Source organism: Lemur catta, chromosome 2, assembly GCF_020740605.2.
Source record: "Lemur catta isolate mLemCat1 chromosome 2, mLemCat1.pri, whole genome shotgun sequence".
Lineage (NCBI taxonomy): Eukaryota > Metazoa > Chordata > Mammalia > Primates > Lemuridae > Lemur > Lemur catta.
The window spans coordinates 81,364,833-81,386,778 of NC_059129.1; the positions used below are offsets into that span (position 1 = coordinate 81,364,833).

The 21,946-nt window shown below is 36.5% G+C and overlaps 1 protein-coding gene across 3 annotated transcripts in view; it reads right to left on the minus strand.

The window, feature by feature from the left end:
* Positions 1-3,920: 3,920 nt before the first annotated feature.
* Positions 3,921-21,946, minus strand: part of ME1 (malic enzyme 1) — a 231,874-nt gene continuing 213,848 nt past the window's right edge. For all 3 annotated transcript variants that reach the window (XM_045543958.1, XM_045543956.1, XM_045543957.1), the window contains 5 exons: positions 19,946-20,051; positions 18,087-18,229; positions 15,178-15,351; positions 8,160-8,258; positions 3,921-4,477 (listed from right to left, as the gene is read on the minus strand). In XM_045543958.1, the coding sequence (XP_045399914.1) occupies positions 4,307-4,477; positions 8,160-8,258; positions 15,178-15,351; positions 18,087-18,229; positions 19,946-20,051 (693 nt within the window). In that variant the 3' untranslated portion in view covers positions 3,921-4,306. The remainder of the gene's footprint in view (positions 4,478-8,159; positions 8,259-15,177; positions 15,352-18,086; positions 18,230-19,945; positions 20,052-21,946) is intronic.

Genomic DNA, 21,946 nt, shown 5'->3' on the forward strand with positions numbered 1-21,946 from the left:
TATTCTTTTTTAAAATTTCTCCCATCTCCCATCTAAACTTTTTGTATGCGTTTGTTTTTATGTTCTGTATGTTTTAGTTAAAAGAAAGCACAATAGTTTCTATAACTTATTGTTATAGTACAGGGGGGTATTGTTATTATTACAGTATTGTACTGTATTATTATTACCACATGAGCCAGTATTGTACTGTTATTTTTATTACCTTATATGTGCTGTTCATCAGGGATCTGAGTTACATACAAATCCAACCTAAAGATGTCCTCGGGAATGTATCTCATCCATAACCCGGGACCACCTGTGTGTGCGTATATATATACACATATATATATTTTTCATTTTGGTTGTATACTGAACATTTTTTGTTTGTCTTTTTAGAGATGGGGTCTCGCTATGCTGCCCAGGCTAGATTTGAACTCCTGGGCTCACATGATCCTTCTGCCTCAGCCTCCCTAGTAGCTGGGACTATAGGTGCACAACACCTGTACAGATAATGTTGTGTTCACCAAATCTGTTTCATTTTATAGTCCTGGGATCACAAAAGGACAATATATATCTCAGTTTCTCTTGCTGTACCACTGGAGCTGCTGAGTGTGTCTTAGCCAGTGGAATGTAGGTATAAATGACTTATCCACAAACCCCCCTCCATAACCCTCTTTTTTTTTTTTTTTTGTCTTTTTGGTGACTTTGGAGGCCACATGATAAAGATGGCAGCATCACAAAATGGAAGGACCCACCCTCCCAACTGAATGCATTAGACAATGGTATTAGCTTTCATTGTGTGAGCCTTAACATTTTGGGGTTGTAGCAGCAGTTAGCCTAGCAGGGCCTACGTAAGACTGCATTGAATTTATGAATTATTTCTAGGGAGAAATAACAACTTTATAATATTAAGACACTCTAATCAAGAGCATAATTTATGCATTCATATCTTTTTTATCTTTTAATATAATTAAAAATTTTTTCTTTATAGGATTATCATTTCATTTGTATTATTTTAAGTTATAACTTCTTTTGCCTATAATTTCTTATCAATTATTACAGATATAGAGAAATGCTGCTGATTTTTGAAGATAATTTTTCATATGGCAAACTTGAATTCTCTTATTAGCTCTAATAGTTGGTAATACTGTTGGTTTTGTATGCTGATGTTATCTGCAAAACTGGCAGTATTATCTCTTCCCTGCCAATTCTTACACCTCTTATTTCTTCTTCTTCCCATAGTTTTGCCTATGACTTCCAGTTAGTTTATCTTAAACAGTAAGAGTTGCAGGCTGCCTTATTTTGTTCCTGATCTTTAAAGGAATGAATCAAACATTTCTCTAGAGTATAATAACCACAGTAAGGAAATCTTCCATCCTAGTTTGCTGAGAGTTTTACAAAACTGATAAATGTTAAAGTCAAATATTTTCCCTGCATCTTTGGAGATGAATATGATTTTCTTCCTTTATTAATATGACTTATAATGATAGATTTGCTGAGAGTGAAGTCCAAGATAAGCTCTACTTGATCATGATATATATTTTTAAATACATTATTGGATTTGGTTAGCTGATGGTGTTGAGATTTTTACATCTATGTTTATAAATGAGATAGGTCTATAATTTTCTTGTTTTCAGTTCTTCATATGTTTTGCTCTTTCTTGCTTTGGGATATTTGCACACACTTTCATCCGTTGCCTGAAACACGTCTCTCTCCCAAACTACCACCCTCCCCAGCACACACCCCACCTGGCTAGTTCCTACTTACTCTTTACCCTTCAGGTTACTGCTTTAAGTATCTTCTCTTCCCAGACCTCTCCCTCTTACTATATGATTTATTCCTTCTGTGTTTCCCAGTAGCATTTTATATTTCTTCTGTTAACAGCAAGTGGGAATGCTATAAAAATTGTTAAATAATACATTTTCTTGTTCTAGGGCTATGCTCCTGCCCTCAGTTGCATGGCTAGCACATTTTTTTAAATGTATTTCATTGAGGCATTATTTACCAAGGTATTTTTGAATAAACATTTCCCATAGACTTAGACTTCACTTCTTTCATGGAAATGCAGTTTTACAGCTATTGGTATATAACTGTCTCTTCTAGACTTGCACTGCCCAGTATGGTGGTCACCAGCCAGATGTGGCTGTCGAGCACTTGTAGGTAGTCTGAACTGAACTGAAATGTAAGTATAAAATATGTACTGGATTTTGAAGACTTAGTATGAATAAAATAATGTAAGATATCTCATTCACAATTTTATATTGAATACATGTTGAAATGGTAATGTTTTGGATATATTCGTTTAAATAAAATATATGATTAACATGAATCCCACCTGTTTATTTTTTTTATGAAGCTATTAAGAAAATTTAAAATCACACGGGACAGTGCTATTCTGGGCTGTGGCCTAGTGAAAGGAGAACAGACCATAAAGAAAGATAAACATGGATTTAAACTCTACCTCCTTCATTTATGAGCTCTGTAGACTTGGCAAGTTCCTTAAAATACCAACTTTGTAAGGAAATTGTGGAGTTTGCATTAAATTAAAATAATATATGTACAATACTTGACACCTGGTAAGTAACTATCTAATGCTTGTTTCATTATCTTTCCCTAAGGACAAGGAAAGTAGCTCTCACATCATAGCATCCAGTGTATATGATTACGTTTGTGTTGAATGAAGTTCATGCTGAAATTAGAAGTTATTAGAATATTTTAAAAATTCATAATACTTTGTTGTATGACCCCCCAAGACCCAGCATTACAATGAATCCATATGTTAAGAAAGAAAGACAATTATTTCATAATTTTATTCGTTCACTTTTTCTATGCTTTAATAAATCTTTTGCATAGGTAAATACATTTAGTTAGAGCTGTAAGACAACATGGCAACAGACAGGAAATAGATAGTCATTCTGAAGCTTTTCCAAATAACTATATTGAGGAAACTCTTGACTTAATGTTACCTTCAGAAATACCCAAACCCCTTCTACTCATACCTAAAACAATCTATGTAACCTTCAACTTTCAATAAAATCATCTTATAGTTATCTTGAACATCTTCTTATACTCTTTAAAGCATTACTTCAAAAACAGAAAATTCTCTAATTCTACAAATAAATAGCCAATGTTATTGCACCTGAGCTTAAGAATTTAAAATTGTTTCCATTAGTTCAATCATTAATTTCTAAAGTAAATCGATACAATCTGGGGGTGTAACTACTTTTTTTATAGAATGGTCTTGGTAATTAAAATATTTTAATATATGATGTAAAGATAATTTCTAATATTAGGCGCCTGGTTACAAAACTTTCTCCAAACCTAGAAGAAAGTAAGGCTATTGTAACACAGTGAGCTCTCAGCTATCTAAGTAATCAAGGGGCCGTTAAGGCAGGTGACTCAAGTAGGAACCTAGCTTGTCTGGGAACCATGGTCTTGCCCCTGACTCCTGGGATCCTTGGGGTCTTAAGAGGCAGGGCTCCTCAAGCAGCCCCTTCTCAAGGACCTTAACTACACTCTCCTATCAGCCCTTCTCACTGCTCAGGCCATGCTGACGTGAAGGTACCAACCTCTGGACAGGGGCCACAGTCCACACAAGCCCTGTAGCAACAGCATGGTACCTGAAGGATAGGACATTTGGTTAAGGGCAAATAAAGGCGCTTTTAGGATGGATCTCTAAGGACCAAGGTGATGGATGAGAGCTTTACTCTGTAAGATGTAACACTGACAAAAGAATATTAAAATCTAAGGCTGCACAAGGCATTGTAAACAGCAGTGATCTTTCTTAGAAATGTTAGAATCCAGTTGCACAAATATAATCTAGGTTTAGAATAAAAGTACCTGAGAAGTGATATTTCTCTAGGCAACAAAGTAGTGTTGTTTCTATTTAGCAAAAGTTCGTCTATGCCTAAGTTCATTTCTATCTTTACAAAAAAAAAAAAAAAAGTAGATTTTGACAAAATGGTCGACAAAAGAATTATGGGTTTTAATGTGATAATATCAATTTATTACTAATTTTGGTCTTCCCATTAGTTTCCTCTATAAAAATGATGAGTTTCTCAGTAGTAGGTACAACAGCTTTTAAAGAGAACTTGGGCAGAATACTTAAAATAGAAACCATAAATAACCAGAAGGCAAATGAAGCAAAATTGTCTAGTGTGATATTTATCCTAATTTGTATCAATATTCTCCCATAAATTTTTAGATTGTTAAAGTGAAATTATCTTAATCTAAGCATATTATGAACCATTATAAAAGATTCCAACCTTTAAAAATTATGAAAGATTTCAAGATCTCATTGATACAGTCAGAAATGTTGGCTATTATCCTACTGGTCAACTTCGGTCTGTACTTTCTGGGCCTCTTTGGGCCAAGAATAACAATCAGGTAGGATCTGGTCATAATCAGCACTGTACATCTGAGAGCGGACAAACGCTTCTTTGTTTTGCGGTTCAGGATAAACCGTGGCTGTGTTTTCTTGGTATGCATCTTTGACAATCTAGATATAAAAAAAGAATATTATTACAATGAATAGAAGTGAGGGTGAACCCCATGTCAGTAGAAGCTTTATTCATTTCAAAAAATTATAATTTATATCTTGTTTATTTCCAGACAAAAAATATTATAATAAAAGCATACAAAACCAATAAAGATATAAAATGAAAATGCAATTATAAACCATATAAAAAAAGAGGAGGGGGGGAAATGATACCGGCAGCTAAGGAAAGTGTGACTAGTGGAGGTTTATTCATGTTTGATCACAGCAGAATTTCTCGGAGAAGACGGTGTGGACATGACCTGACTGATAATTAACTTCAACTAAGAATAGTCCCGCTAAGCTTGAACCTTGAGTTTTCAAGACTCCCTATTCTGGCCACAGCCTCCCACAAAATCTCTTCCTTTATCCCAGGTCTCTGGACCCTGCTCCCCTAACCAGCTGGACTCCGCAGCCAGGGAGAGTGCTCCTTGCCAGCGTCACAGAAGTTTTCACCTCCACGTCTGTGTTACTGGCAAAATTAGTCCCGTGTCTGGGGACCCCTCAGAGCTGGCTTTCTCCCTCCATGGCTGTCCATCCTAGAGCCATGTGTGAGTTTTCTGTGGTGTCCTACTTTTCCTAACCTGCATGTTAAACTTTTGTCCCTTTTTTAAAAAACTTTCTCTCATAGTTCCCAAAAGGCAATTCAAATCTTCCCTGTCTTCATCTTAAAGTCTCCATTTGATTCTCATGACTCTACTGAGAAAATTCCAACCGCTCAGAGAAAACAATTTTAGTTTCCCTTCTCGCCAACTCAAACTGTCTCCTTCGTATCCTCGTACATCCTCTCTTCCCCTAGTTTCTCTGAAAAAAAAATGGATTATTCTTATCAAAGTCAATCACTCCATATGTGCTATTTCTTTTATACTAGTTCTATAAAACAATCACTGAGGAGCTATTTCTATGACTGACGTATTTGGGTAAATCTGATTTTGAAGAATATTAGAATGATTAAGTATCTTTTCTCAATGTAAAATTATGCATTTATGAACATTTAAGGTTACAAATACTGTGTAAAATACTGTGTATTATGAAGAAATGTTGATGAAAAAGCAAGAAACAAAAGTATGTATACACCATAATTATAATATAATAATGTTAGAAAATAAAGCAAACAAAAAAACTCAATGCAAAATAATAATAATGCTTATATTAGAAAAGTAGAATATTTGTTATTTTCCTTTTCTCTCTTTTCCTAAGTGCCCTTAATGTGGTATTATTACTTTTTAAACAGCTTTATTGAGGTATAATTCACACAAAATTCAACAATTTTAAGTGTACAATTAAATTTATTTTTGTAAATTTATTGAGTTGTGAGACCATTACCATATTCAGTTTTAGAACATTTCCATGACCCCAAAAAGATCTATTGTGCCTGTTTGCAATGGCTATATTAACTTTATAATAAAACAAATTGTTTCACTACTGACATAGACTATGTGGAAATTCATCTCCTCTTTCTGCTCCCAGGCATATAACAATAATGATCTTTGAAATCTTTATTCTCATCTTGTCAATGCAAAATTCCCTCCAAGAGTGGCCTATACTTTACTGCTTTCCCAGTTCTCCCTGACTTCTTAACCTCTTGCACCTCTTGAAATTGCTTTTGTAATCTGATAACTTTCTAAGTACTAAATAAAAGTCTTCGTCTGTTTTCCTCTCCAGGATTTGGTTCTGTTGATCACAACTTCCCCTCCCAGCCTGAAATCGTCTCTTCTCTAATTTCTGACATGCTGCTCATCTCTGAGTCTCTTCTTAAAATCCTGACCACTTCTCTTCGTAACTGGCTTCTTTTTCTCTCTCTTCCAGACAGAGTAATACACTATATTCTATCCTCAGTTTTCTTTCCTGGCTATACTTGCTGTCTTGGCAACTCCAACCACTCCTAGTGCTTTGCCTGTTACCCCAGATCTGCAAATGACTCCCAGATCTTTATGCCCAGTCTCTCTTTAAGTTTCAGTCATTTCCATCTACTTGTTATATTTGTACATTTGATGTGCCGTTGATACCTCAAATTTGCAGTCTATTTATATCGTTTTCCTCTCTGAAGTTGGTTCTTTGTTTTAATTTCCCAACTTCTGTCTCTGCACTCAGTATTCTTCCACTATTCTACATGTAATATCTGAATCTTTCTGTACTCCCTCTGGTGTCTCCTGACTTTATACTTTTTCCTCTAATCATACTCTCCTTTTCATTTAAATCTTCAAAATGAATTAAGATGATATTATGCTGTTCAGTATATTAATAGCTCAAACTAGTTACAAGCTAGTAGATACATATGAGGAGAAAATAGGAGCATACTCTTTCATAAATAGATAAACAAGCAGATTATTATCTTAAGTTTTTGAAGGATTACTTGTTTTTTTGAAGAATATACATTCAATCAGCAAGACAAATAATGATACATGAATCTTAAATAATGTTGTTTAGGTAAACTTGTTAATAGCTTAAACTAGTGGTTTTCAACCAGGAGCAATGTGGCCCCTAAAGAGACACTTGGTAACATCTGGGAACATGTTTGATTGTCACAACCGCGCGGATGCTACTGACATCTAGTGGGCAGAGGCCAGGAATGCTGCTAAACGCTGCACAGTGCCCAGGACAGCCCTCAGGACAGTATCTAGCCAAAATGCCCAATGTGCTGAGGCAGAGAAACCCCAGTTTAAACAGATAACCACTTTTATGGGCTGAATTGTGTCACCCCCAAATTCATACATTGAAGCCTTAACCTCTAGTACCTCAGAATGTGACTGTGTATGGAGATGGGGCCTTTAAAGAGAGAATTAAGTTAAACTGAGGCCCTTAAGGTAGGCCCTAAGCTAATCTGACTGGTGTCCTTACAAGAAGGGGAACGTGGACACGTGAGGATGTGCACACACAGAGAAGACCGCATGTGGACACAGCAAGAAGGCAGCCACCTGCAGCCGGGCACAGAGGCCTCGGGCCTCAGCAAACCCAATCTGCTGACATCTTGATCTTGGGCTTCTAGCCTCCAGAACTGTTAGAAAATAAATTTCTGTTGTTGAAGCCACCCAGTCTGTGGTATTGAGTTATGCCAGCCCAAGCAAACTAATACAATCACACTGCACAAAAGTCGATAGAGTTTAGTTATAGAAAATGTCCCTGTCTTTAGGTTCTTCTTGGCTAACTCCTCACAAGCCACCCAACAGCTTTTGAGTTCTTTGCCCTCATTGTTTTGCCTTCTACCCAGTAGTATCCATTGTGATCTCAGTCATTTAAGATGCCATACATCACAGAGACACAGATAAGGAAGGTGGTTCACGGTCTAAATGTCACTACTGTATCTGCAATATTTTGGCAGTTATCACATGCGCAATATGGAAAAGAATAACTTAAAAAGGCAAAATGGGAGGAACTGGCTGAAATGAAACCCTAATGTATTATTTAAAAAGAATTATTGGGAAATGAATGATTCAGCCCAATTCTTCCATTCCTCTGTAAGAATCTAATGTAGCTCCTGAGCTCTATTGAGTCACTGTGCCTCATTTCCCTGACTTCTGAGATAGTAAGTTGATACACATATACAAATATACATTCCAAGGAAGCAGATTTTTAATATTTAAAAATGCATCTTTAGCAAGAGAAGGAAGGAAAAATAATGAAGCTTGAACAAGAGTGGTTTTACCTTTTCTGCAATTTTCAGAGAAACATCTCTAATGGTGTTCAAAGGAGGATAAAGCCGACCCTCTTCCAAGTGTTTATCTGACACTTGCTGAGCTATAACCTTAAAAAAAAAGAAAGGAAAAAAATGTTTATACTTCACACCATACAATGTGGTGCTTATGCAGATAACTAAGTGAACGGTCACATATAATGGTCATGTGTAGAAACCAATCCTATTAATGTGATCATCTAATTTCATCTTCTCTATCAAGGAAAAAACTGAGCCCAGAGAGGTGTGGTGATTGTTGGGATCATCACACAATTGGTGAAAAATATGGGAGGAGAATCTAGGTGTCGTCTTGGTCCACTTCTTTTTCTATTGTACTGTGTACAGTAGAAGTACTATTGTACTTTTTCTATTGTGCTTTCCAACTTATGCATTAGGGGAACAGGAGAAAAGTAAGAAAGGAAGAGGAGGATGACAGAAATAATGGAAACGGACCCTGGGAGCACAGGAGGGCAGGTATCCCAGGCTGAGCACGCTTTACCCCAGCCGACTGTGCAGGAGGTAGTGCAGGAAAACTGAGAAAGCCATTTCAGAGTCACATTGTAAATAGGATTTTAATTTTACACAGACTCTGGATTACCTGAATCATCTAAGAAGTCTCAGCATCTGCTGTCACCAAACCATTCCCTAGTTCTAAGTCAAGCAGCGTTAAATTGTTTATCGAACCTGAGGCAGAGAGGTAGACTCAACAACCTTAAAGTTCCCTCCAGCTCTAAGACTCTGGTTATGTGTCCAGGTGGGGTGGATCTGAATCAGCTAAGAGCCGGGCCTTTGTTTTAGAGAAATGTGGATGCAGAGAGGGTGTGATTCCAACATTTTGAATAATCAAAACATTTCTTTTTCAGTATCTCATAATATCTTTTAGGTTTTTCATCATGAAATTATTTCCAAGATATTGTTTTGTTGCCATTGGCAAAATACATGCTTGACTCTGAAGCATAACACTACAGAGAGGTTAAAATAGTGTTCCTGTCCTGGAGAGATTTATAATTTAGTGAGATAACAGGGTATAGGAAGAAAAAGAGAACACTGAAAGAGAAGACAAGCTAGGCTAAAGGTGAAATATGACTGTTAAGAAATACAGAGGAAAAGCAGTTATGGAAGGCTTCATAGTGTAGAGGGGTTTGAGTTTGGAATAGAAGGAAAATGAGGAGTTAGACAAACAGGAAAGTGCTGGGCATTCGGACAGAAGACAGAGTCAGACCAAAGGCAGAGATGTCTGAGCTGGACTCAGGGAGCCCAAGTGTCCAGACCTGGGGTTGGGGGCAGAGGGTCTGGGGAGAGAAATAAGGATTGGAGTGTTGTCAGTGCCAAAGAAGGAGTTTGGGTTAAATCCCATAGGTGACTGAGGACTTCTGACCAAGAACATTAAGGCAGAGGGGGAGTAGGGGAAGAGAAAAGGAGGCAAAATTATTATTGTGACTTGTTTAATATTACCTTACATATCACACAAAATATTATGACATATAATTGCAGAGTATTGATCACAATTTGACAACAAATGCATCAATTTCTTGCCTTTGTAACAGGATGTTGAATAAAACTTTCCCTTTGCCCAGAATTGGTGACTACGGCCCCAAACTTTAGGACAAAGAAACATTAAATGTTCTACATTATCAGCAAGCCACCAAACAAGTGGGGCTTCCCATCTCTCTTGGAGCCTATGAGATGGCGGAATCACCCTGCCACCCCCACAATCACAGATACCCATTCCCAGAAGGCTGAGATGGACAGAGACGGAGAAAGTGGCTGGAGCTATAACTTGGCCTAGTGGGTAACATGGTGACTTTTTCTCCCCCTCTTCTTGTTGCACGCCACCCCTTCTCGAAGGCTTAAGGTGTCTTCAAGAGGGAGAGAGGTCAAGTGGCCACTGCAGAGCAGGCCCCTGCAGCCCGGGACACTTGAAGAAGGACAAGAAGACTAAGCTAAAGCCAGACCTCCCACGTCAGGATCCTCTGAACTCTCACATATGTGTCCCATAACAGAGCCAGGTTTGGACCCTGCCACAGAGGCCTGATGATCTAAAACAGTGGAGTTAATAACAGGGCTGTTTGCCCTTTTCCATACCCTTCCTATCTCCAACACATTTGAAGAAGTGGGCCTTAACGGGGCAGGAGGTTTTTCAGAGTCTCACCACACACTTTTCCCCAAATTCTTCAAAGTGCTAGTGTCAGAAGAAGAGTAAAAGAGAAGATGTGTCTTCCCTACCTGCTACTACCAGCCTCTTGTACTGCAGGGAGAGAACATGCTATTTGAATTAGATATAAAATTTTGAACTGAGCAGATGTTTAATTATTGTGCATTGACATAACCTCAGCGCTCAGAATAATGCCTGGCATATAGTATGTACTTAATTGATACTTGTTAAAAGAAGGAGTGAACTTCGAGTTATGGGATTTTACTGAAATGCCATTAAGAGAAAGAAAAGGGAAATCTGGTGGAGAATTATTTAAAACAATGATTGGAGCAAAAATAAAACCACTTTATGTTAATTCCCCATTGAATTGAGACTACTTTTTAAAAAATCTTGTTACTTATTCTTCTGCAAAAGATTTGTGGCAGGTTTAAATCAGTTGGAATTTCTTAGATTTTAAAACAAAACCTTTTATGGGTATCTAGTATTGTTATTTAACTGTATAGAGAAAAAATGAGTAGCACAATATTGAAAAGATGTAGCAGCATGCTGGTTGAAGGCTCAGGCTCTGGTGTGAGGTGGACCTGTGTTTGAATCCTATCTGTTACTATCAGTTTGAATTTGGGCACATTAATTAAACTTTATAAGCCTTAGTTTTCCCATCAGTAATACAGAACTAATAATAGTTCCTAACTCATAGGATTAAAAGAAATAAATGCTAGCCAAGAATTTACACAGTGTCTATCAAATAAATGTTCGATGAATCTCGGCTATTTCATTTTAAAAAGAACAAATAGGGCAGCCAGTATGGCAAAGTAGAAGAAAAATAGCTTTTGGGTGATATCTACCTCTACAATGTATTAGATTATTAGCTATTTGATTTGGAGGCAAGTTCTATAACCAATCAATTTCAAATTTTTTCAACTTTTTTTCCACTGGTACATACCATTCAACATCATTGTTTCTTCTCTAGAATTCTACACAAATGTCATTTTATTTTTTTGTTTATTTAAACATCTTTTTTTAGAGATAGGGTCTTGCTCTGCCACCCAGACTGGAGTGCAGTAGTGCGATCATAGCTTACTGCAGCCTCCAACTCCTGGGCTCAAGTCATCCTCCCACCTCAGCCTCCCAAGTAGCTTCGAGTACAGGTGTACACCACCACATCCAGTTAATTTTTTTATTTTTTGTAGAGATAGGGGTCTTGTTATGTTGCCCTCAACTCCTCCAACTCCTAGGATCCAATGATCCTTCCATCTCGGCCTCCCAAAGTACTAAGATTACGGTCAGGAGCCACCACTCCAGGCCACAAATATCATTTTCAAAAGATTGGAGACAGTCAGAAGATGGCTGAGTAAAGAAGAATCATTCTGAATCCTTGCTCTCCATGTGTGCCTGTCACACAAAGAGAGAGGCAAGAAATTGTGGAACAGGGTCAAGCAGCAAACAGGGGGCCGTGGGGAGCCCCACTCAAATGCAAGGAATTGATTCTGGGGGTGAAAAAGGAGAGAATATACAAGAGTCCTAGTCTCACTCTCATCTATTGAATCACATTCAAAAACTATTTGCTGACTTTGATGTGCTTTGGGTGTCTGTCTCTAATGACATTGTGGCTGATTTCAAATAATCTCTCTCCCTTTCATTCTGACAATGTTATGGCAGCTGGATTTTCAGTTATTCAGTGACTTAAGTGAAGCAAAGCTTCCTCCAGGTGCTATTGGCCAAGGTGATTATCTCAAGCGTCCTCTGGGCAGATAGCAGAAAGGGGTAGAGCAGGGTGGATGAGGGGACACCAGCATGTGACTCAGGAGGAGTGTGGTAAGGACAGGTTTGTCTCTCAGGTGTGAATAGGATGTGAGCAGTCTGCTGTCGGGCTACACCACAGACCACGCAGGGCCCGGAGGGCTGACCCAGGAAGCACTGTGCACTCTCATCAGAGGTCCAGAAGACTGTCCACAGGGCCAGGAAAGCCAAAAATCTCTTCATGATATAAAACCGTCCAGAAATATTCTTTGGGATTGGTGCCAAGCCAAGATTTCTAGTTCCATAAGAGATCTAACTAGTACTTTAGACAATAATCATAACGGTTAAATTTGGGGTTGCCAGATAAAAAAATTCACCTAGATCTGACATGTTTCTTTTGTTAACTACGAAATATTATCTAGACAAGAAGGACTTTCTTCTTTCTTGGGCCCTCTGGCAGTGAATATCTGTGGTGTCACATTTATTCTTCTCACAAAGATGCATGACTAGTTCTATTCAATTCAACTCCACAAGTATTTACCAAGTTTCTGCTTTGTGTTTAGCACGGTGCTAGGTGCTACTGGAGTTTTGAAAGAAGTATATGGAAAACTCTCTGTCTTTAAACAAGATTATATACAATTTAATTACAGAAGAAACAATCTTTTAAAATATGAAGCTCTCAAGAGCAAAATACAATTAGAAATAAAATTAAATGTTGAGGTCTTTAATTAAAATAATCTTAACTAAGGAGAAAGACCAAGATGAGCCAGCCAGACTTGTCACAAAGAGCCAAGGATGAAGTGGGACTTTAGCAGTACAGGATGGGACTGAAGGACAGGCTTACCTAGGTGGAGAATAACGCTCAGGGCTTTCCAGGCAGTGTAAGAGATAAAGCAGTTAAACAAATGCACATATGAATGGTGTGCTTGAAGGCTGTGGAATAAGGGAGCTTCTAAGCTGTGGTGCCTGTTTGGAAAGGGGCGTCACTAATAGAAATGTGAATGTTGAGAGGGAGAAAAGATGATCAACTATGGTTTTAAGCATGTTGTGTTTAAGGACGCAGCAGGGCATTTCTGGGGAATCATCCAGCAGGTAACTGGAGATTTCGTAAAAGATGAGAATCGAGATACCCAGGTTTGGCCACTATTAGAATGAAGATAGTAGGAACGAACGAATGGATGAGATCTTTGAAAGCATAAGAAAAAGAGAAGAAAAAAGTGGGGAAAAAATGAATGCTAGAATAAAAGCTCTTGGTTAAAAGGGAGATGAAAAGGACACAAAGAAATCAATGGGACCTAATTGAGATGGTATAAAAACAGGAATGTTGTGTTGAAGACTAAGAGAAAAACAGCAGAAAGGCAAAAAGATGTAGCAAGAGAGATCACTAGTTATGATAAGAATAACACTGCTGACACCACCACATTTCATTTTTTTCTTCAAAGTTTTTTTGGTCGTGATTATTACTTTTCTTGGATGATAAATGGAAAATATTTTTAATGAAATTCGTCACTAGAGGGTGCTAGAGTTACTTAGGAAAAAAAAACCCCACTGGCTACTTTCAAGTATATATACTATGATAATATACCTATTCAAAAACAATGCTTACATTTTCCTTAATGCAAAAACAACTTTAAAATGCTCTCTTAGTAATCAGACACCCACTTACATTTTACAAGATTTTTTGAGTTAAAGAAAACCTGAGATGTCAGCTGTCACGTTGTTAACACAGTGAAAAGGACAGAAGCAGAATATTGCGGCTTCTGGGCTTCTGTTCCACAGAATGCGGCCAGGTGCTAACCACTGGGATTATGCTCCTTTAGACCACATCAATAACATAAGAATCTTTGTCTATACTCTTAGGATTCTTCTTCATAATGGAAAAAATAGCATGTTTGCAGCATAAAAATATTTGATTAGTCAAGTTCTATTTGGTTCAGTTCAGCTGTAATGTTGTACAGTGGTTTAATTTTAAGAGAAGAAATTCATGCAAGTTTTTCATTCACAAATTGCATCCTGTTCAAATCTGAAAACATGACATAAACCAGATGAACATTCTGATTATCAAAAGCTCATGATTTTACAAATACATGCCCAACCACTGTGTCATCCTGCTGAGGCTAGTGGAGAGAAGGAGAACTGATAGGAACGTGAATCACATGGTTATTTCTTACACCATGAGTAATAAAGTCCTTTGTCTCTGAACTAAGAGTTTCATGTCTTCTGCCAGTACCTATGAAATTGTGGCTAACTTGTTAGCTTGAAAGTAGGGTATGAAGTAATATTCTCAGGTGCTGGGCAGGTGGGAGGTGGGTGGTGGGGATGGGTAAACCCACAGCTAATGGGTGTGGACCACACTGTATGGGAGAAGGGCACACTTGTAGCTCTGGCTTGGGCAAGGCAAAGGTATTATATGTAACCAAAAGTTTGTACCCCCATAATATTCTGAAATCAATCAATCAATCAATCAATAAAATTAGGGATGGAAAAAAAAAGAAAGTAGGGTAAAATCTCAGATCTTTCACGGTTCATGACAGTATGAGATTCCCCAGTGGGCCTGCTCTGTGACATTCTGAAAATCTTTCCTGAAGGCCCAGACTAGAACCCACTTCTCCTGTCCTTTTACGGATTTTATAAACACCTAATTCCCTATTTTAATTTCTGCTTAAATACTAAGTGATTTCTGTTTTCTGCACTGAATGCTGAATGATAAATACTTCCATTCTACCATATTAGACTTTACTTTTAAACTTTCAAAATGCCATTATTTAGGAAGGTTCTAAACGAGAAAATATTCACCACTTAATCATCATTTAGAAACAATATTTTTAGTTATCTCACTACTGTCACACTTGATCAGAAGTGTAAAGATTAAAAAGGGTTCCTTGTAAGAAATAAAAACACAGAACCTTTTACTAGTGACTCAATATAAACGTTCTACCCACGCCTCATTCTCCATTGGGAAAGATACTCTCTTCTTCAAACTTTACTTCGTCTAGACAGTGAGCTGAGATGCTAGATAAATAAAACATTAGACAACATAGGCTGAGCACACTTGGTATTTTATAGCCTTGGCAAACTCAGAGGATTTTACAATACCTCAGCAGTGGTGAGAAAAATCTTATCTGTGATGTGCCTCAATCCACATGCCACAACACCGAGAGCAACTCCAGGGAACACATAGGAATTATTGCCTTGGCCAGGGTATAGGGTCCGTCCATCTGGAAGAGTGACTGGATCAAAAGGACTGCCACTGGCAAAAATTCCACGTCCCTACAACACAGACACATACAACTAATTTTAAAAAGAAGCAGAATATTTTTAAAAATACATATCATAACAGAACCACCCCATAGGCTAAATAATGAATACTTAGAAAGAAGCCTAACTTTTCATTTACTTCCTAGGAAGTCTGGGCAAGCTTTTGTGATGCTGGGCAACAAGTGCTAGAACGGGTGCTTATTACTGCTCTTTATCTTACTCTTCACTCCCAGGAGAAGCGGACAAAGTACAGGACACCCTGAGACCATCACTCTACGCTCTGCATTGGTCCAACCCATAGGCTCATCAACCATTTCTGTGTAGACTTCCAATTATAGACTTCTGAAGATAAAAATGACAAGTTAATATTAAAGTATTGGAAAAAATGACACTTTAGATCGGGGTTTAGGGATCGACACATTTATAATACAAAGTAACAACTGGAAAAAATTTTATATAGAGAAATGTTGTAAAGAGTTATATGGAAAAATCACATATGAAACTCATTAGCACAAGTGGAATTAGCAAATAGGAGGAAGATTAAGCTATCAATAATTGTCTTCATTTTTCCTATTGTTAATATTTTGTCATAATTATTTTGAGAAATATCATGTACTAATATCACATGCTTCAAGAAGGCATTAACTTAGGGCCCATCGGGTGCTACATTCCATACTGCTAATCAAAAGAATAGCATTTGTCTGGTCTGTGAGGGTGAGAGTGGAGATACAATTGAGAGTATTCAGGCTTCCAGGTAGAAGTAGGAAACACTCAACAAATAAAGCAACATAATCTAAGAAATCTATTTGAAAAGTCAAATCCCCAGAGCATTGTTTAAATGATGACAGACTGGGTTATAACTTTCATACCTCCTATCTCATTACCTCATGTTTCATACTTCAGTCTAGATCATGATAGTCATAATATTAACTTAATATTCATTTTTAACAAATGTCATTAGTACACATTTCGGTTCTTTTAAAAGTTGTATAATATAAAATTCAACCTTCTTCAGGATATAAAAAGATGAAAATAGATGAGAGGGAAAACAAATTCTCATATAGGTGTTTATAAGACACATGTTTTACACAGAATTAGGTTTTGTTTTCAGATAAGTCTGATACTGTAAGCTCTGTTTAGCAAATAAAACACTTCATTACAAACAACTTTCTAATGTAACTAAATTATTATTTCATATATATAGGTTTTTAAAAATTATATTTGAGAAAGAAGCCTGTAACATTATATATCTTCCTCCCTTCCTATATTTCTATAATCACCATATTTTAAGGAGGAATGGCATTAAATAAATGATAGTACTGTAGCTAACTAAACATTCTCATATATATATGAATCGTTAATATGGAGAAGGAAATCTTCCCATACCATTTTTAGATTGTATTTTCAAGGTTCAATAATCTTTTTGTATATTGTAGTTTAACCTTTCCTAACTATCTTTCACCTATGCCTGCAGCGGCAGCAGCAACTCACATCCGGGAACAGGTAGACCTTTCCTCGTGCTATAATCATTCGGCCCAGACCAGTGTTTAAATTTTCAGCTTCAAAATGACTTTCAATGTTTTATGTATAACAACATAGGACACTAGGCAAGATCATAAGAAAAAGTTGAGGCCATTTATATCAGTCACATTCAAATTTTGAAACAACTTCATAAGGTTGGCTAATTTTCTTTATGTTTGCTGCAGATGAGTCTTTAAACTCTTGAGGCCTATTGAGATATACTAAGACAAAATAATTAATTAAACACTTGTTTATTATGTTCCTACCATGTGCAAGGCATCATGTCAAATATTTGCTCAAAGGGCTTTTTGTTTTCTCTTTAAGGATTCAAGGACTACTGAATAATGTGAGGCACATTCCTCAATCTAGAGGTGAGATAAAAATTAAAATTAATGAGGATATTGAAGGCATCCCCAAACAAGAGAGAGAAACAATGGAGTGGCTCCCTGCCAAAAAAGCATTAATTCTAATAATGAGCATTTAAGGATATGCTATTAAAGTAGAGCCATCAAGTTCAAATTGTGCAGGGTGATGTAACTTTGTGTCGTGTTTACCTTCTCTGGTTCATTTTGGATTTATTTTCAAAATAAAAGTTTTAGATAGATGTGACTCAACCTCTATTTTGTAGATATTTGTAATGATATTTCCAAGTCTTTGAAGGGAAAAAACACTCTTGCTAACGTATCAGTCAAATGTATATTAGTACAAGAATAATAGAAAATAAACCACAGTTTTGAAACAGTAAGTACTGAAGCATTGAGGACTCCTATTCCAACTTGGCTGGATGTCAAGATAGCTGCCCAAACGCTCCAGCCATGGCATCAAAATCCAAACCCAGGATTTAGCAAAGCAAAAATAAGGTTGTGGCTTTATACGTATGCTTCAATATCTGGGAATAGCTAGTTAAAAGCCATTTCAATAAGCATCTAGAACCAAGCTTCTTCCTTTCTATTTAACTTTTATGTTCAAATCTTAAATATTTCCAAATCACCTGAGGTGAATGATCACTAAAACATTACAAAATTTATTTTATTTTATTGAAGAAGAAGATTTATACAACAACCTAGAAAAGGAAATAGTTCTTATCTCTCTGACCTGTACACTTTTCTTACAATCTCGGTTATATAATTTTTAAAGGTTAAATGATAAGAAACTTAGAAATCCTAGGCCTCCCTATAATAAATCAAAATTTGACTATTAAAACATTAGTTATGCTTTTGCTTTACCTTAGTTATTTTATAGCACTGCTCTGCAGAACATTCTGCTTTGCTAGTCGGATTACTCAAAGCAAAAATAATAGGCCGTTCATTGAAGGCAGCCATATCTTTGAGAATTTGTTCTGAGAATGCACCACCAATTGCAGCAACACCTAATGAAGAAATCAGAAATGGTGATTAGGGTTATCACTGGTTAATTCACCTAAGAAGCCCATCCTCCAAAATGATGATATATGTCAGATAATTTTCTAATAGACCCTCAAAATATGCTGTATAGAATATTTGTGATAAAATATTGTGACAAAAATAAATAAGTTTGTTAATGCCAATAATTTTTAGGGTTACAAATCTACAAGTATCTATAAAAAAATTTAAAGATAACATCTGATTCATAATATACTGAAAGTTAGTAGCCAGTCACTTGGAATTCTGGTTATAGGCATATGTAACAGGAAATTAAAATATGTCCAATATATATACTCTCTCTATAAGCAATTTTATGACTATATTTCAGTCTGTCAGGCTATAAAGCAATTATGTAATTATGGATTTTTTTTTTTTTTTAAGAGACAGAGTCTTGCTTTGCCATCCAGGCTGGAGTGCAGTGGCACAATTATACCTCATTGCAGCCTCAAACTTATGAGTTCTAGCAATCCTCCTGCTTCAGCCCCTGAGTAGCTGGGACCACAGGTGCACGCTACCATGCCTGGATCATTTTGTTTTTCTTATTTTTTGTAGAGGTGGGGTCTTGCTATACTGCCCAGGCTGGTTTCAAACTCCTGGCCGCAAGTGATCCTCCTGCCTCAGCTTCCCCAAGTGCTGGGATTATAGGCATGTGGCACCACACCCGGCCATGTTTTCAAAACCAGTGCTAACACTTAAAACAATCATCTGATTCAACTGCAAAATTGAAGTATCACTCATTGCAAGAATTTTCACAGAAGAATAAAGCAATTAGCATAAAGGAAATGAAAAATAGCAAGATTACGGATAAGACATATTTTGTAAAAATGATACTAAAAGTTTAGTAAAGTCCCTAGCATGGAGTTAGTAGTTGTTTTCATTGTGGTTACCATCATTATTATCAATATTGTCATTTGTTTCACAAGAGCGTCCAGGAATGGAGTATGATACATAGTAAAGATAGACGTTATATATGCACAAAGTAAAGGATAGTTTCATAAATTCCTTTGAGTTTTTTTAAACTGCTTTCAATTTGACCATATTACACATCCTACTGTGCACATGCAATGTGTAAGTACTGTGCTACATGCTATAAGGAATATAAAGATATGTGAGATGCGATCCCTGTCTTCTAGGAGGGTCTAAGCTAGTTCAGTGTCTCTCACCTCAGCACCATTGACATTCTGTGCGGGATAATTTCTTGTTGCAGGGACTGCCCTGTGCATTATAGGATACTTAGCAGCATCCCTGGCCTCTACCTGCTAGATGTCAGTAGTCTCTCTATCCTTCCCAACATTCCCCTCCCAGTGAAGACAACTAAAAATGTCTCCTGTCATTGCCAAATGTTCTCTGGGGAGCAAATCTCTCCCATTTGACAACTACTGTCTATCTTGAGTAACCAAGCCTGGAAAAGTGCTGAATATGCCAGGTATTAGCTGCCTGACAGAGTTAGCACAGAGGTCAGGCACTTCAGCTTGGATCAGTAAGAGTAAGAAGTCAGGACTGAACTTAGAATCTAGGTGTCCATAGGGTACTATTGCTTGAGGGAATGTGTAGTTTTACTTGTGAATTCCAAGGGTTAGAATTTCAAAAAAGGTAAATTATGCCTCAAAAATCAGTAGTAAGAAAACAAATCAGGTCAAAATGAGGGTAGGAAAACAGGGGAGGGAGGAGAAAAAGTTTACCTATGAGGGCAGTTGGTTTTATTTCTTGAACAATGGCTTCTAGGTTCTTCATTTCTTCATGTTCATGAGCAAATACCTCTTTCTCTTGTGTTAGGGAAGCACGTCCCTAAGTAAAGCAAATAAGAAGAAATGAAAAATCTGCCACACGTGTATGGGTCAAAGAAATTTCATATATATATAACCAGTATTTATGCTTAACATTTTTATGTACTATGTGTTATAGCTATTCTTAAAGTCTCTTTTCCAATTGCCAGAGTATTATTTCATTCATTCTTTCAACAAATATTTATGTGTCAGACAATTGTCTAGACAATAGAGATATAACAGTGAGCAAAACAAAGTCTTTCCTTCACTTATTTAATTAATTAATACTAAAAATCCTAATTCTACAGACATTTGTGAGAAACTAGCATTAACAAATGGTAATGCAAAATATGACTGAAACAACAGTATTGTTTGCTACACATTATTTGTGTTCTATAGTAGTGTTTCAGAATCTGGAGTTGGCTTTAGATGCAGCACTGCCAATTTCTGTGCCACTGAGTAAGAATGGAACTTGAAGCCATATTCATATCATTGTTTGTTAGATTTTCTGAGTAAGTATTAGCTTTATTGTTTTTGTTTTTAATGTTTTGGTTATGAAAGTGCCATGTGTTATCTAGTAAACATTTAAATATAATATTCCAGCTACAAATTTTTAAGATTTGACTACATAATAAATCACCGACTAACTTTATATGGTACTTTATGACTTTGACATATTTCATTGGATCACCTCAACAATTCTAAGAAGCAAGACAAATATCAGTAGAGCCATTTTACATATGAGGAAACTGAGGTTCAGCGATATTAAGCACTTGCTCAAGGCAAGGGATTGTATTGGAATTCAGTCTTTCCAGCAGAGCACAGAACTACCCTGGAGAAAGAGCTTTACAAATAGTATGTCAGATTGTTTGCAAATTGTTAATCCTGAAGATGGTACAATTTTTTTTGCTTCAAAAGTTTATCATTTTCTGTTTTTTAAAGCAATACGTTGAATTATAGAAAATTATATATGAAACATATTAACCTTTTTGTGCTTATCTGTAAATAAGGATAATAGGATTTTCTACCTCATCAGGTTGTTTGTGGGTTAAATGAAATGTAATATATGTAAAGCACTTAGGACCGGTTTTATAACAAGAGCTCAAGGCTAGTTGTTGTAATTAAAATTATTGCAAAGAAAAAGAAAAAAGTCATAATTCCAGCACTTATAAGTTTGGTCTGTTTTCTTCTAGTCTGCTGTAAAATGCTATTTTTGTACCACTGTTTTCCATTATGAGCATGACATCAGATTGAATGGCTTTCTAAAAAGAGAATTCACCATTAGTCATTTTTGAGTTGTAAAAAGTTATTATCTTACCTTTTCTCCCTGTATATTAAAATATATTACATCTGAGATACTGTGAAAGAATCTTATTTAATTCACTCTAAATCAAACTTGAAGGTTACTGTTTCATATTGACTTCAACAGAGAACACTAGTCACCACTAACATTAAGTTGAATATCTTAGTCCATATTCTTGTTCACCATGCTTATTTTAAAAAATTAGTCAAAAGAATTACATAATTTAGTTTATTTCATGAAGAAGCATCAAATTGCTCAATAAATCTCATCTATTGTCATTGCCTTTTTAGAATTAGTCATCAGTCCAAAAGAATAGGTTGATGTAAACCTAGATTGGGCAAGCAAACCCTGAATATTCTTAAACACCTCTTCTGTTGTGTTTATTAGACAAGGTTTTTTAAAACTGCCTTTTAATAATTAAAAAATGTATGACGATACTGAAATCTTTACAATGCTCACAAAATGTGTAGTCAGGGATAGGGTGGCTCCTACCAAGGTGATCTCATCCTCACCTCTCTTAGCTTCACCGCTGGGAAATTTATCTCATTTACATATCTCCTCAGAGATTAAGTATCATCCCAGCATGTAAAAAGTAGCTAAGCCTAATCATAATT